Here is a 14,708-nt window from a genome sequence, read left to right as displayed (position 1 = left end):
GAGGGTGAGAGAAAATTGATGCGTGTAGTGCATATATAGTTTGCGGACTATGAGCTTCTTACCTTTGTTACATAACCAAACACATTGGAATAGAACGCAAAATAATTTTGCGTAACGTAAAGATGGCCTTGTAGAAGAATATCGCTAACCAATGCGCAGGAGAAATCTGAAAAATGAAGTAGACGGGATTCTGATTACACAGCGTAACAAAAATTAACTTTTTGTCTGTCTCAAGAGCAAACTTATGTGTCTTCGAAGGATTTTGAACCGCTGAATCCGAATCCGGGCTCAGATTTGCTCTAACACGTCACAATTTTGAGCTATACCTCAATTTATAGGGCCAAATATGCGATTTTGGGCTTTTTTGACTGCAAGCCATTAAGCAAGGAAATATTTTTTTAAGCAATCAAAAGGTTAATTGGCCAATTAACATCTAAATTAACGACTCATGCAAAATATGTCGTTTTACCAAATCGAATTTGAAAGTTTTAAGCGATTAATGTTAGGTACGATATTTCCCATACAAGTCATCCTCCAAAAGTTGCATGCAAGTTTTCATGTATATTATTAAATGCTTAAATCCAGCAAATTTGATTAGGTAAAACGAAATATTTTGCATGAGTCGTTAATTTAGATGCTAATTGACCAATTAACCTTTGATTGCTTAAAAAAAAATATTTCCAAGCTTAATGGCTTGCAGTCAAAAAAGCCCAAAATCGCATATTTTGCCCTATAAATTGAGGTATAGCTCAAAATTGTGACGTGTTGGAGCAAATCTGAGCCCGGATTCGGATTCAGCAGCCCAAAATCCTTCGGAGACACATAAGTTTGCTCTTGAGACAAAAAAATGTTGCGCTGTGTTATTGCAAAGCATTTCTGTAATTGCCGGAAAATAGGTTTGCATAACTCTGGGCACATCAGGAATGATACCAGCTTCTGATCTGGTATTTGGAAAATGTGCTCAACAGACATCCGAACAGGAAGGCCCGGGTAGTGAGGAGTTAAAGCCGTCTTCTACAACAAAAGTAAAAGCCAGGACTACTCTCTCCTCGACCCACTAAACACATTCCCATGGTCGCCAAACCCTACGTCTCCCCGGAACCACCAAGAAGGCATTGCTTCAGAGAGGGGCTAGTGCACATCGCACCCTCAAGATTAGCTGCGTAGCGTGCAGCAATGAACATCGTGGACAAGATAGAATGCTGGCGCTTAGTCAGTTTTCCGAGTGATCCTCACCATTCCCATTTTTGTCGGATGGCGGGCAGGGTCAACCCCACGCCCGCTCTCAACTGTTTTGCAAGCATCTAGAAGGCTGATGCCTACATGCAGCCCGATCTGACCTGCTGAAGGCAAGGGTATCACTACGCTTCAAGCCCTATCAGCTGTACCAGAAAATTGCTGACAGTAGGGTATCCACCCTTACCGGGGACCCCTTTCAACCGCGGGCTCGGATCCAACCGACGCCACAACTGCAACGCTACCAGAATGTTCTCTCCGCGGCCTTTTAATCGCTGTAAGGTTCGTTTTCGTCCGCAGAGCACCTGTATGACTCCGAACCCCTGGAACACGCGTGCTTCCTCGACAAATTTCTGAAAGAATTCCTGTAGGAGTTTTTGAGGAATGTCTGTAGAAATTCATGGATGAATCCCTGAAGAAATTACCTGGATAATTTCTTGGAGGAACACATGGAGGAATCCTTGAAGAAATAGTAGGAGGAATCCCTGCAAGAGTTCCGTGAGAAATACCTTTAGGATTATCTGGAGGAATCCGTGGAGCAATTCCTAGAGGAATCCCTGTATTGGAGAAATTCTGGCAGACTTTCCTAAAAGATGTTTCCTAGAAGAAATTCTGGGGGACTTCGTGGAGTGTTTACTAAAGAAAATTCTGGAGGAATTATTTGAGAAACTTCTGGAGAAATATATGAGGCTTCCTGGAAAAATTTCTGGAGGAATGTCTCAAGGAACTCCTCGAAGAATTCTGGCAGACCTTCCTAAAAGATTTTTCCTAGAAGAAAATCTGGGGGACTTTTTGGAGTGTTTGCTAAAGAAAATTCTGGAAGAATTATTTGAGAAACTTCTGGAGAAATATATGAGGCTTCGTGGAAAAATTTCTGGAGGAATGTCTCAAGGAACTCCTCGAAGAATTTCTGAAGGAATTCTTGGAGGAATTTCTGGAGGATTGCTTTGAGGAATTTCTGAAAAAAAATATTGAATTCCTGGAGCAATTCCTGATGAAATTTCTGAAAAAAACTGGATAAATTAATGGAGGATACCCTGGAGGAATTTCTCGCGGAATTATTCGAGGAATCACTGGAGGAATTCCTGGTGAAGTTCCGGGAGAAATTTCTTTAGGGTGTGGAGGAGTTCCTGTAAGAAATCCATGGAGGCATGTTAGAGGAATTTCTGGAGGAATGTCTGAAAGAACTCTTCGAGGAATTTCTGAAAGAATTCCTGAAGGAATTTTTCGATGAATTTCTGAAGAAATTCATTAATGAATCCCTGAAGAAATTCCAGGAGCAACCCCTGGAAAAAAAAAATCCTGAAGAAATTCGTGGAGGAATCTGTGGAGGATTCCTTGGACAAATTCCTAGTGGAATTCCTCGAGGAGTTCTTGGAAGAGTTCCGGGAGACATTCTCGGGGAATTTTGGCTGAAATTCGTAGAAGATTTTCTGGAGAAATCGCTGATGGATTTCTGGAGTTCTTCCTCGTCAAATTTCTGAAAGAATTTCTGGAGGAATTTCTGTGGGAATTTTTGAGGAATTTTTGAAATTCATGGATGAATCCCTGGACAAATTTCTTAATATTGCTAATTTAGAGAAAACTTTCCGTTTTACGGTAGAATGAAAAGCTACCGCAGCTGTCAGACTACTGATTTTCACTGAGGTATCATCGATCTACCCTAGCGAGCCCTAGCGATGCCTTGGATAGCCTTGGATACGACGCCGATGATCATTGTTTGTTGTTGATTTTCAGTTCAATTCACCTGGCAAGCATGCTTTGATTTGGCCTTCAGTTTCAATGATAGGATGATTTTCAAGCCTGCGGTAGGACTTTGACAGCTGCGGTAGGACTCGGCGGCTACCGCAGAGTGGAAATTTTTCTAAAAATCCGCAATAAATTTCTTGAGAATTTCCTGGAGGAAACCATGGAGTAATCCTTGGAAAAATTTCTGGCGGAATTCTGGCACAAATTCCTAGAGGCTTTTTTGGAGGTACCGTGATTTCGGGTGAAATTGATCAGTGGGGTGAAATTGATCGACGAGAGGTCCATTTTTATTTGTTAAAAATAACGCTTTAAACTTTAAACAATTTGTGGAAAATGGCCATCACCTTGCTCAAAGGTTATTGAATGATGAGTTTACATGTTTTACAGTCAATTAGTTACATATTTCGGTATTAAAGTCAATATTTTCCGAAACTGCGTGATAGGCGATTTTCATAGACACTTCCAAACTTTTGTTACCGTAGTTGTATCACACATGTAATGAATATTCGAATGAATGTTTATAGCTGCCAAGTATTCGCTAAACCCGATTTCGTCATCAAAAGTTCTATAAATATTGTAATTTATGCATAAAATTGCACTTTTTCGGAAGTAGAATATTGTAACACATAATTAGTGAGAAAATTGCATACTTTTAGGCGTTTTCTTTCGATTTATTAAACTTTAAAGTTAAATAATTAAAAATTTAGTAAACTTGTAAAAGTTTTGCATAGCTTTTCGCATTCTAGGGTGGTTAATTTAGATGGAAAAATAATTTTCAGCATTTACAAAGGCATTTCACTGACTGATCAATTTCACCCCGAAACTAAAATTTTTGATTTTTTATTTAAAATGATATTTATTATAATAAAATAATTTGCTGTAAAAGTTTCAACCTCGTTGATTGATGAAACCCATGGTCGTACTTGTTTTAAAGCATTGAATTTAACCATATCGACAAACATTCAACAATTAGACGCAAAAAACTGCAAAAAGTGATCAATTTCACCCGAAATTACGGTATCCCTGGAGGAATTCCTAGAAGAATTTTTGGAGGATTTTTTGAGGAATTTCTGGCTAACTTTCTCGAGAAATTTCTGAAAGAATTTCTGGAGGAATTTGTGGAGGAATTTTAGAAGGATTTTCTGAAGAAATTCATGGAGTAATTCCTGGTGGAATTCCTGAAGAAATACCAAGGAGAACTTCCTAGATAATTTCTGGAGACATCCCGTGCGAAATTCCTTCAGGATTTTGTGGAAGAATCCCTGGAAGAATACCTGGAGAATTATTTATGAAGTAATTTCTGGCGTTTTCCTCGAGAAATTCTGAAAGAATTTTTGGAGGAATTTTAGAAGAATTTTCTGAAGAAATTCATGGATGAATTGCTTGAGGAGCTCCTGACGTAATTCCTTAAAAATTTTTTGGGTAACTTTCTGGAGACTCTTGTCAGAAATTTCTTTTGGATTTTCTGGAGCAACCAGTGGAGCAATTCCTAGAGGAAATATTGGGGGAACTCTGGCAGACATGCCTAGATGATTTTTCCCAAAAGAAATTTCAGGAGGAATCTCTGGAGGAACTACTTGAGGAATTTCTGGAGAAATATATGAGACTTCCTGGAGAAATTACTGGAGGAATGTTTGAAGGAACTCCCCGAGAAATTTCGAAAGGAATTTATGGAGGAATGTTTGAAGGAACTCCCCGAGAAATTTCGAAAGGAATTTATGGAGGAATCCATTATTAAATCCATGGAGAAATTCCTGGAAAACCCTGGAGAAATTCCTAGAGGATTTCCTGAAGGATTTTCTCGTTGAATTCCTGTAGGAATTCGAGGTAGAATTCCGGGAGGAATTCCTTTAGGATTTTCTGAAGGAATCCGTGGAGGAATACCTGGAAGAAATCGCTGGAGGCATCTTAGAGGAATTTCTAGAGAAATTCCTGAAAAGTTTTTGGAGGAATTCCTGAAGGAATTCATGCACGAATCTTTGGAGGAATCTCTGTAGATTGCAACAAGGATTCCGAACGAAATTTTCCATCTAGGAATTCTGACTCAATCCATAGAGTCTTCTCCAATTCTAGCATTACTAACTGTCCAAGATTGGAATTCTTTCACCACAATATATTTTTTTTACTAATGAATAATTTTCTCGATATTTTCCATTGTATTTGATACGATTAAGAAATTTATAAGAGTCGAGATAATAACTTCATATTAAAGTTTCACATGGCCTGGAAATCATCACCATCCGAAGCCTTCTCCAGAATCCCAATCCAATATGAAGTACTTGGCGATGTTAGCACCACAGCATGTGGAAATCCCTTCTTGGGAATTCATATTGCGTGTAACACCATGATTCTATTTTGCACCATGATCATATATTGCACCAAATGTAGTGAACCTGCGCACGCTAGTGGTTGAGATAATTTAAATTCTGAATCTGCACGCTAAACTGGGCCGAATTCCAAATTTTCGCGAATTTAGGTGCCCGGGAACCTGTTTCAAAATAAATTTGAAGTTTGTATGGAGGTGATGCAAAACGGTGAGTCGATAAGGAGAGTGTCCAACATCTGTTCCTCACAAGTTTCTACCTCATGCTTCCACGGGTCAAACGATGACAAAGACCGCCAGCTAAGAGCTGTGTGCTTAGCTGGTAGTGCAGCCTGAGCACTGTTGTCCTTCTGACTTCAGCTAGATTGAGGATGTACGTCCCGAGCGCCTGTTAACCAAGGAGTTGCGGCTCAAACTGCGTCTGTTCTGGCATCCAGCGGCTGAGTATGAAATGTTATATCGCGTCAGCTATACCTAAGAAGGCAGCCCCTTAAACGCAATGAAGGCAGCGCGGCCCCGGTAAGGTAGCCTGCTGAAAACCTTCAAACACCAAAGAAAAGCAATAGTAGAGTAAACGGATTGAGAGACCAACGGATCTGGACATATCAACACCGTATGGGGAGTTATCCACGAAGCAGTGACAATAACAGCGCAAGATGTGATAGGTACCGCTCAGCGACGCCGACGTAATGGTTGGTTTGGCGAGGACTGCCAACGAGTGACGAACGAAAAGAATACCGCCAGAAGTCGAATGCTAGTAGCCGGTACCCGGCAGAACAGGGAGCGGTACAGGGTGGCAAGAGCAGAAGAGACACGAATCCACCGCAGAAAAAAACGGCAACACGAAGAGAGTGTTATTGCTGAAGCGCAGGAAAGTATGGACAGGAACGATATGCGGAGGTTTTATGCAACTGTCAATGGCGCGCGGCACTAGACTGATCCAGTGCCCGCCATGTGCAATGACCGGGAAGGAAATTTGCTGGCAGCCAAAACAATGGTGGCAGCCAGGTGGAAGGTGCACTTCAAAGATTTGTTGAATGGTAGCGAAGGGGCACTCAGGAACAGGATTAACATGATAGATGACGGTCAAGCAGTGGAACCACCAACACTGGATGAGGTTAAAAAGGCTCTTAAGGAGCTGAAAAACAGCAAGGCTGCTGGGAAGGACGAGATCCCGGTCGAACTTCTTAAGCACGGAAGCGAGCAGCTACATCAGTCAATCCACCAGATTATTATAAAGATTTGGGAGGATGAAGAATTGCCCACCAGATGGTTGGATGGCCTCATATGTCCAATCTACAAGAAAGGGCACAGACTGGAGTGTGCCAATTACAGAGGGATTACCCTTTTAAATTCGGAGTATAAGATACTGTCGCGTGTCCTGTTCAACAGACTGCGACCTCTTGAGGAGTCCCTTGTCGGCGAATACCAGGCTAGTTTTCGTAAGGACCGATCAACGACGGATCGAATGTTTATCTTGCGGATGATCCTAGATTAATTTCGGGAATATAACTTGCAGACTCACCTTCTGTTCATTGATTTTAAAGCAGCGTACGATTCAGTGAAAATAAATGAGCTTTGGCAGATAATAGGCAAAATGAATAATGCTGAATAAATACTCTTTAAACGCACGGGTATTCAGCATGACCATGCTGAGGGTGACGGGTTCGATTCCCGGTCGGTCCAGGATCTTTTCGTAAAGGAAATTTCCTTGACTTCCTTGGGCATAGAGTATCTTCGTGCCTGCCACACGATATACACATGCAAAATGGTCATTGGCAGAGGAAGCTCTCAGTTAAAAACTGTGGAAGTGCTCATAGAACACTAAGCTGAGAAGCAGGCTTTGTCCCAGTGAGGACGTTACGCCAAGAAGAGGAGGAAATACTCTTTACTCAGATCTCTGTGAAGATTCACAGAGATTTACACCACGGCTTCACATAAATTCAGTAAAGAGTATTTACTCAACTTTATTCATATGGCCTAATGTCAGAACATGGTTTTCCGGCGAAACTAATTAGGCTAATACGCGCAACGCTGGATGGATCAAAATCAAGTATTCGGATCGCGGACGAAGTGTCTACGTCGTTTGTGACCTTGGATGGATTGAAGCAGGGGGATGCTCTTTCAAATTTATTGTTCAACATTTCATCAGAAGGAGCGATTAGAAGGTCAGGCGTGCAGAGGAATGGCTGTATCATCACACGATCGCACATGCTCCTCGGTTTTGCGGAAGATATTGATCTCATCGGCATCGATCGTAGGGCAGTGGAGGAAGCTTATGCTCCTCTGAAGAGAGAGAGACAGCGTGAATAGGCTTGACTCTACCAAGACGAAGTACATGATAGCGGGTAGAGACAGAAGCAGGCCTAGTGGTGTTAGTGCTGAAGTAGTGATTGATGGGATATGTTTGAAGTTGTTGAAGTATTTGTTAATCTTGGAACAATTGTGACATGTGACAATGACGTTTCCCGTGAAGTGGCGTATTGCAGCTGCGAATAGGGCCTTTTACGGATAGCGTACCTAGCTTAGGTCCCGTAACTTGCAAACGGAAAACAAAATTCGCTCTGTATAAGACGCTGATTCTTCCGGTTGCCCTCTACGGTCACGAAGCGTGGACGATAAAGAAAGTAGACCGAAAAGCTTTTGGAGTTTTCGAGTGCAAAGTGCAGCGGACAATTCTCGGTTTAAAACAAGAAAATGGAGTGTGGCGCAGACGCATGAATCACGAGTTGTACCAAGTGTACGAAGATGCGAATATTGTGAAACGTTCTAAATACGACAGACTTCAGTGGGCTGGACACGCAGTGCGAATGTCGGAAGAAAGAATAGCGAAAACAATATTCAGCAGAGAACCCGGTAGAAGTAGGCGACTTCGTGGGCGGCCGTGAACTCGCTGGCTCCCTTCTCTTACGGTTGAGGGCTATCTCGGCGGCTTTTGTAACCGACAGAATATCGTCTACGGTCGACCTCCCCTTCCGGAAGCCTTTCTATTCAGGATGATCTTTTCGAGCACCTTCCCCGCCGTGTCAATCAAGCATAATTATCTATATGCCGACGAGTCTCCGGGTGGTTTCCCCGCCTTTGGGAAAACTCCCTCGTCCAGGCATTTCTGCATAGCAGACCTGAACATCTCGGGAGACTATGCAATAGCTACTTTTAAGGCCATGTTTGGAACTCCGTCCGGACCTGGGGCCTTATCTACGCTAAGGGACTTTCCTATCCCCGCAACGTTCCACACCGATGAACCTATCTTCATCGCCATCCCCAGTCCCCGGCTTGTCCTATGGAAGGAGGCCAAGGACTAGGATCATCAAGACGCGGTGAGGTAAGTTCTAACGGCGGAAGCGACTCTCCAGTGACGCCGATTAGCTCGCTGCTGCTCTTGAGCAGCAGTGCGACATCAATGCACCAGGTACATCAGTCCGTTTGTGAGAAGACCCTGTCGGTATCCATAAAGGCCGCGGTTAAGCTTCCAGTGAAAACCGATTAGCTTTAGGGAGGCTCTAATAACAGTCATAAAACTTAAATTCCAAGATTTTGGGTTTGTTTATGTTGGTTCGATTTATAACCTAAAATCGTTACACTCATTGCACAATTATGGGTCATACACAATTATTAGTCACTTTCCACTTTAATAGATAAATACTAATTAATTGCAAGCTTTTGTTAGCTATTATTATTTTTCGCAAGTTGATTTGTTTTGTGTCACTATACGTATCGCTCACGGGCTTATACATCAAAACATACACATTTTCAATATTTTTTGTTCGGCTCAAAACTAGCTGTCAAAGTAACGCTTCGATTGTGAATATCGGACAGTGCGTGCGCTGCTTTCGTAAGCCCTGTAAAAGCGAGCTTCAGTGATTTTCATGTGCGAAATGGTATCGTCACCAGAACAAAGGTATAATTAATGTTCTAAATGTAGACATTCATGTGACTGCAGCCAATTAAAGCTTATTTCTGGCAAAATTTAAGTGACTCATTATTGTGCCAAGGAACACCGAAAATCACACAATTATGAGTCACTTTTTGTGCAGCATAATATTGACAGTTCTGCGTACATGGGCATTGCATACTTTTAGGCGTTTATCGGTGGTTGTGTTGGAGATTTTGACCCAATTTTGAAAAATTGATTCCAAATCGTGAAAACACGCTTCGTTAAGAGGTTTGAGACCAGTTTTAGATTCTACTATAGTTGATCTATCGAGAATAAGTGATCATTCATTGAAAAAATAGACAAACCATTATTTTAGAGCCGATTTCTCTTTAGTGACCCATAATAGGCAACAAATTGACCCATAATTGTTGCACAGCCAATTTTGACCCATTATTGTGGTTTTCATTATTCACCAACATTTTAGTAATTTTCGCCGCCTAAAGTAAATTTTACAAGCAGATTTTTATTTAAAACAATAAAGAGTGGTTTCAATGATGAGAATATAAAATAAAAATAATGAAAGTGTTATTTTTGTATGAAAAACGATTCATATTATGAAATGGTTGTTCCTTGAGTGACCCATAATTGTGCAATGAGTGTACTTGGGTTATCTCTATCTCAAAGTACATAACGCATGATTGCTGGTTATGCCTGTTGATTGGAAGTCCTGTACTTCAGGATGTTTTCGAGATCAGAAAGCAAATATTCGCTATTATTGTTACTTACATTGCTAGGTATTATGATAATATTGAAATACTTACAATTCAAAACCTTTTCATCCTCCACCTGTACGAAGTGCCGGGAGAACTTTTTCTGCCGCGAACTGTTGTACTCTTTTTTCTTTTTTTCCTTCTCTGGCTTCTCGGGCTTTTCGATGGCATCATTTTTGGCGCTGGATTTTGACGGATGCGGACTGGAGCTCCTTATGGTTGGTGATACCGACAGTGGAGAAGACGTTAGAGATTTTAAAGATCTGCAATAGGGAGAATGGTAGAAGAGAACCGTTTATTAGTAGGTGCATCGATGGGGACAATTACAGGGGTCGAACACCCCGTGTCTATGAATATTGCATTTCCTTCGATTCGATTTCAATGCCAGCAAGGTCAAGTCTATTCGCAATAACGTAATGCAAGCCGCGAGTTGATACAATTTTCCCACAGTACTAGCTCGTTACAAGCAGCGCGCAGTAAATTGATTCGTCGAATAAGACAGTAGGTTAGCGGAAAATTGAAATGACTTTGTTAAGTGCTAAAGTGTTCCAATTTGAATTTTGATGCAGGGTGCATGACGTGCCATTCAAATTACTTTCAGGCGCAACATGAATCAATCGAAGACATCACTCTCGGGTGTTATCGTGATGCACGTGATCCGTATACAAGAAACAGTGATTCTTTTTCCACGTGCTGACACTAATTAAAAATAATTGTATTAACACTTCATTAGCGTGCCGTCATCGCCGGGAATCGTCAATGACCAGTGTAAATACCTTGCCATGTACTGTTGTTCGCACCTTACCTTTCAGAGCTCGAGGTGATACTTGTTTTTGGTTTTCATTCATTACTATGGCTGCCTTTTGTGTGTATATGCGAAATGTGGCCACAGTATGCGAATTATTAAAATTGGACCATCGCACCTTGTCTTGACATCAGATAATTTCTTGCTAATTCAGTGAAACTTAGGAAGGCAGTAAGTGTTTATCACCTTTTTGGCTAATTGACCTTCATTCGATGGTAGGTAATGGCTGCGTAACACGTTTTCGAAGGAACAAAATAGGCCCCAAGAAGATCCTCAGTATCTTAGTCAGCAACTATTACCCCAACCTCTGCCGTTGCCGGGCGACGAGCAACCTTAGGGGACAGATCGGATAACCGAAGAGAAAGTGAGAGTTTGCACCTGTAAGTCCGAGAGGAACGGTTCACGACAGCGTCTATTTCCCATGTTATTTGGCGTGGGTGATTTTTGTCCAAGTGCCAGTGATGCTCCGGAAGCCCGATCCTGCGAGCCAGCCGTATAAAACAATTGCAATGAAAAGTCAGCATGAGTGACACATAAACCAAACACGAAAAAAGGAATTGCGGTTGGAAGCTCGGCTCGTGGCACTGCTGATCTCTTATCTTCAAGAAGAAGAAGAATGCAGTGTTGGTGCTAGAACTGCAGCATGGGACCCGGCAGAACGTGGAACGATATACACAGAGCCGGAAACAGAATTTTCTCTTTCAGGAGAAGAAACGCCTCCTAGATAAAGCGGAGATGAAGAAATGAAACTGCTGTGTAGTTTTCATTGAACACGAAAATTCATCAGAACCTCAACGCATCCGCAACGGTTTCGTGCCGCTAACTTCATGGATAAAATGGGAGTCTCTCGACGACCATACGTAAGGGGATTGAAAGATGAAGCGGAGAACATAGGAACGAGTGATCTACATCAGCACAGCAGAGGATGGAACTGAACCTATTCTCACGCAGAGTGATCACAACTGAATTTCTACTGAAAATCCCTACAACACAGACGAAACTCACACTGGCTGGCATGGACAATCAGACCCTCACCCCAGTTGAGTCACGTGGTTCCCGAAAGAAGCACGTTTTTGGACCAATAACATGCTTTGGATCATCATCACGCAACGATCTACCAAAGGATTCAGTGAGTTCCGTACCGATGGACCATGCGCTTCATTCATCGTCGCGCAACACGTTGCGAGAAGTAGGCAACACTCTACCCAGTCAACCAGTCATCGTAAAAGATGTTGCATAAGATGGTAAAGTGGAGGCGATATGCGTACATTTTACACGCGCCTAAATGGAGGCATGCACGCATATGGTCTCCACTTTATCATCTTGTGCAATATCTTATACGATGAATGGGTGTCTGGGTAGGCAACACTCGTCATAGAGGTGAGAGTTCAAAGAAGGTCTAGCTGGGTTCACTCCGCTTGCTATAACTACTGTGACGATGAAGAACAAGTGAGCCAGACCCAATCACAGTGTCGGGCAGTACTCACCGGCAGAAGATTCTCACTGGTGCACCAGTGTCGTAGTCAGCCTCCGAACGCCGAATATGGTTCCGACATCGTAGAACCGAATATCAACCTTGGGTAAATTCTTTCTGTTGAAGCTTCTGAACCCATAGCTGGAAGGAGAACCTACGATCGACCGTTGCCCTCGGCCGTTGGTGAAGTTTCCATCACCCTCAGCAAAAGTTTTGCTGAATACCCGATTACCACACCGTTTGTATGGGCTCATCCAATATATGTACCAAATCTCAAGAAGTTAACTTCTAATATGGCGTAATTTTTATCTTGTTCTTGCTTAGTTGTAATAAAGCTGAAATTAAGAAGATCCGAGGGCTGCTCTAGTTTATTATGAGAACGGTGCACATGCTCAGCGGTCTCATCGCATTCTGAGCAATGGTAGGAGCCTGGCAGAAATTGTGTCACGTGAAAATTCACCTCGCCATAAGGCCTGCTCATCCATTTAGACACGCTCGGTGAGCTTGTGTGTCCATCTACCCTTGCTCAAAGAATCCTATTCTCTCTGCCACTTCAGCATAGAAGTGTGCTGATCATCCGCCTCGGGCTTCTTATGCCGCGTCGCTCGAAGCACTCTTCATCCTCTGCCACCATTAGTGCTATGGGCATCATGCCCGCGCTAGCACACCACGCTATCACCGCGTCCTTTGAGACCGTGCGGTATGCGCTGACCACTCTAAGGCACATCACTCAAGCAACACACATGGTTACAAAACAGTCACGGCAGGGTATGTAAGGGTTGCGCAGTAAGTCACAGTGACTTCTGTGCAACCCTTACATACGCTGCAGTGACTGTTTTGTAAGCATTTGTGTTGCTATGGGTACTCTCGAGTCGCTTCACGTTTCGATTGACCACTAGCGCATTCGACCATGCAGCGGTGCCATAGGGGCTGTTCATAAACCACGTAGACCAAAATTTGGCAATCTCAGACCCCCCTCCCCCCTCGTAGACTTTTGTCCATACAAAAATTTTCAAATTTGTATGGAGCGTAGACTTTGGTCAGACCCCCCCTCCCCCCAAAAAGTCTACGTGGTTTATGAACGGCCCCTACCGTAGTATAGGAGGCCGCTATTGTCGAGAGCAGCTTACGCTTACTCGAGACTATTGTCGAGCTATTTGGCATTATCTTTGGCAATGCCATTGTCGTCATGCTAACCCTTTTGGAGACATATTCTACGTGGCTTCCGAATTTCAGCTTATCGTCTATCATTGCCCCCAAGTGTTTCAGTGAGCGCATCCGCCAGTGGTAACCACTGCCTGTTGTTCAGACTTGCGGTTGTTTACCACCACCACCTCCGTTTTGTGGTGCGCGAGTGCCAACTGTCTCGACCTCATCCAGTCCTCCCCTATGACAATTGCATGCGTTGCCGCCAGTTCCACTTCCTCTATCGACTCGCCGTATACCACGAGGGTAACATTATCGGCAAAGCCGACCAGCTTAACGCCCGGTGGAAGTTTGGGCCTCAATACGCCATCATACGCCGCGTTCCATAATACCGGGCCCAGGATGGAGTCCTCAGGTATCCCCGCGGTGATGTTGTAGCTTTTCTCGCCTTCCTCGATGTCATATAGATTAGCACCCTATTCTGGAAGTAGCTCTTCGGTATTCGGTGGTGTATGACGCACTCGATAGGCGCCCAGCTGTCGCTGTTGAACGCATTCTTTACGTTCAGCGTTACGACCGCACAATAGCCGATTCTTGTTCGCTTCTTTTGGAGTGCTATCTCGGCCGTATTGGTTACAGTCCTAAAAGCGTCCACCGTCGATCGGTCCTTCAAGAAGCCGAACTGGTTATCCGACAGGCCAGAATTAGACCATCAGCCTCGATAGAATGATCCGTTCCAACATTATTCCGGCGGTGTCCAGAAGGCAGATAGGTCTGTATGCCGACGGGCATTGTGGCTTCCCGGGTTTAGGCAAAAGAACCAATCTTTGCCTTTTTCACCTCTCCGGAAATTCACCTCTGTCTAGGTACATCTGCAAAGCCATTCTGAACATGTGAGGGCTAACCTCGATGGCCTTCTTGATGGCTACTGTCGGGATACCATCCGGACCCGGAGTATTGTTTGTCATTTATCACCGAGGCGGCTCCGCTATGACCGGTTTGGCCATAGGGTACGGGGGCCCATGGTCTTGTATCGTGGCTCGGGAACAGAGTTTCCACAATCTACTGCAGCATCTCAGAGGAGCGCTCTAGGAGGGGGGAAGGGATGGCTGACGTGCCCTTCGTTTTGCCTATAACTTCTCTGTAGGCATCACCATAAGGGGTCATGCTAGGGGTCATGTTGGCTGCCTGGTAGAGATTTTCGAAGCACGCCCGCTTTCTTGCCTTAATATCTTTGTTCAGAGCCGAGTTAGCCGCCCTTAAGGCATCATTTTGTTCAATTCTACTCTCATCGGTGCGAGCTCTTTGCATCCTCCTTCTAGCTCTTA

The 14,708-nt window shown here is 43.4% G+C and overlaps 1 protein-coding gene across 9 annotated transcripts in view; it reads right to left on the bottom strand.

Annotated features, from left to right (window-relative positions):
• The window catches only part of LOC109411639 (GRAM domain-containing protein 2B), a 126,334-nt gene that overhangs the window by 11,038 nt on the left and 100,588 nt on the right, over positions 1 to 14,708 (bottom strand). For all 9 annotated transcript variants that reach the window (XM_062858328.1, XM_062858322.1, XM_062858324.1 and 6 more), the window contains 2 exons: positions 10,007 to 10,218; positions 63 to 166 (listed from right to left, as the gene is read on the bottom strand). In XM_062858328.1, the coding sequence (XP_062714312.1) occupies positions 63 to 166; positions 10,007 to 10,218 (316 nt within the window). The remainder of the gene's footprint in view (positions 1 to 62; positions 167 to 10,006; positions 10,219 to 14,708) is intronic.

The sequence above is a fragment of the Aedes albopictus genome, chromosome 3 (genome assembly GCF_035046485.1).
Source record: "Aedes albopictus strain Foshan chromosome 3, AalbF5, whole genome shotgun sequence".
NCBI lineage: Eukaryota > Metazoa > Arthropoda > Insecta > Diptera > Culicidae > Aedes > Aedes albopictus.
This window is presented reverse-complemented; position numbering and strand designations above follow the sequence as displayed.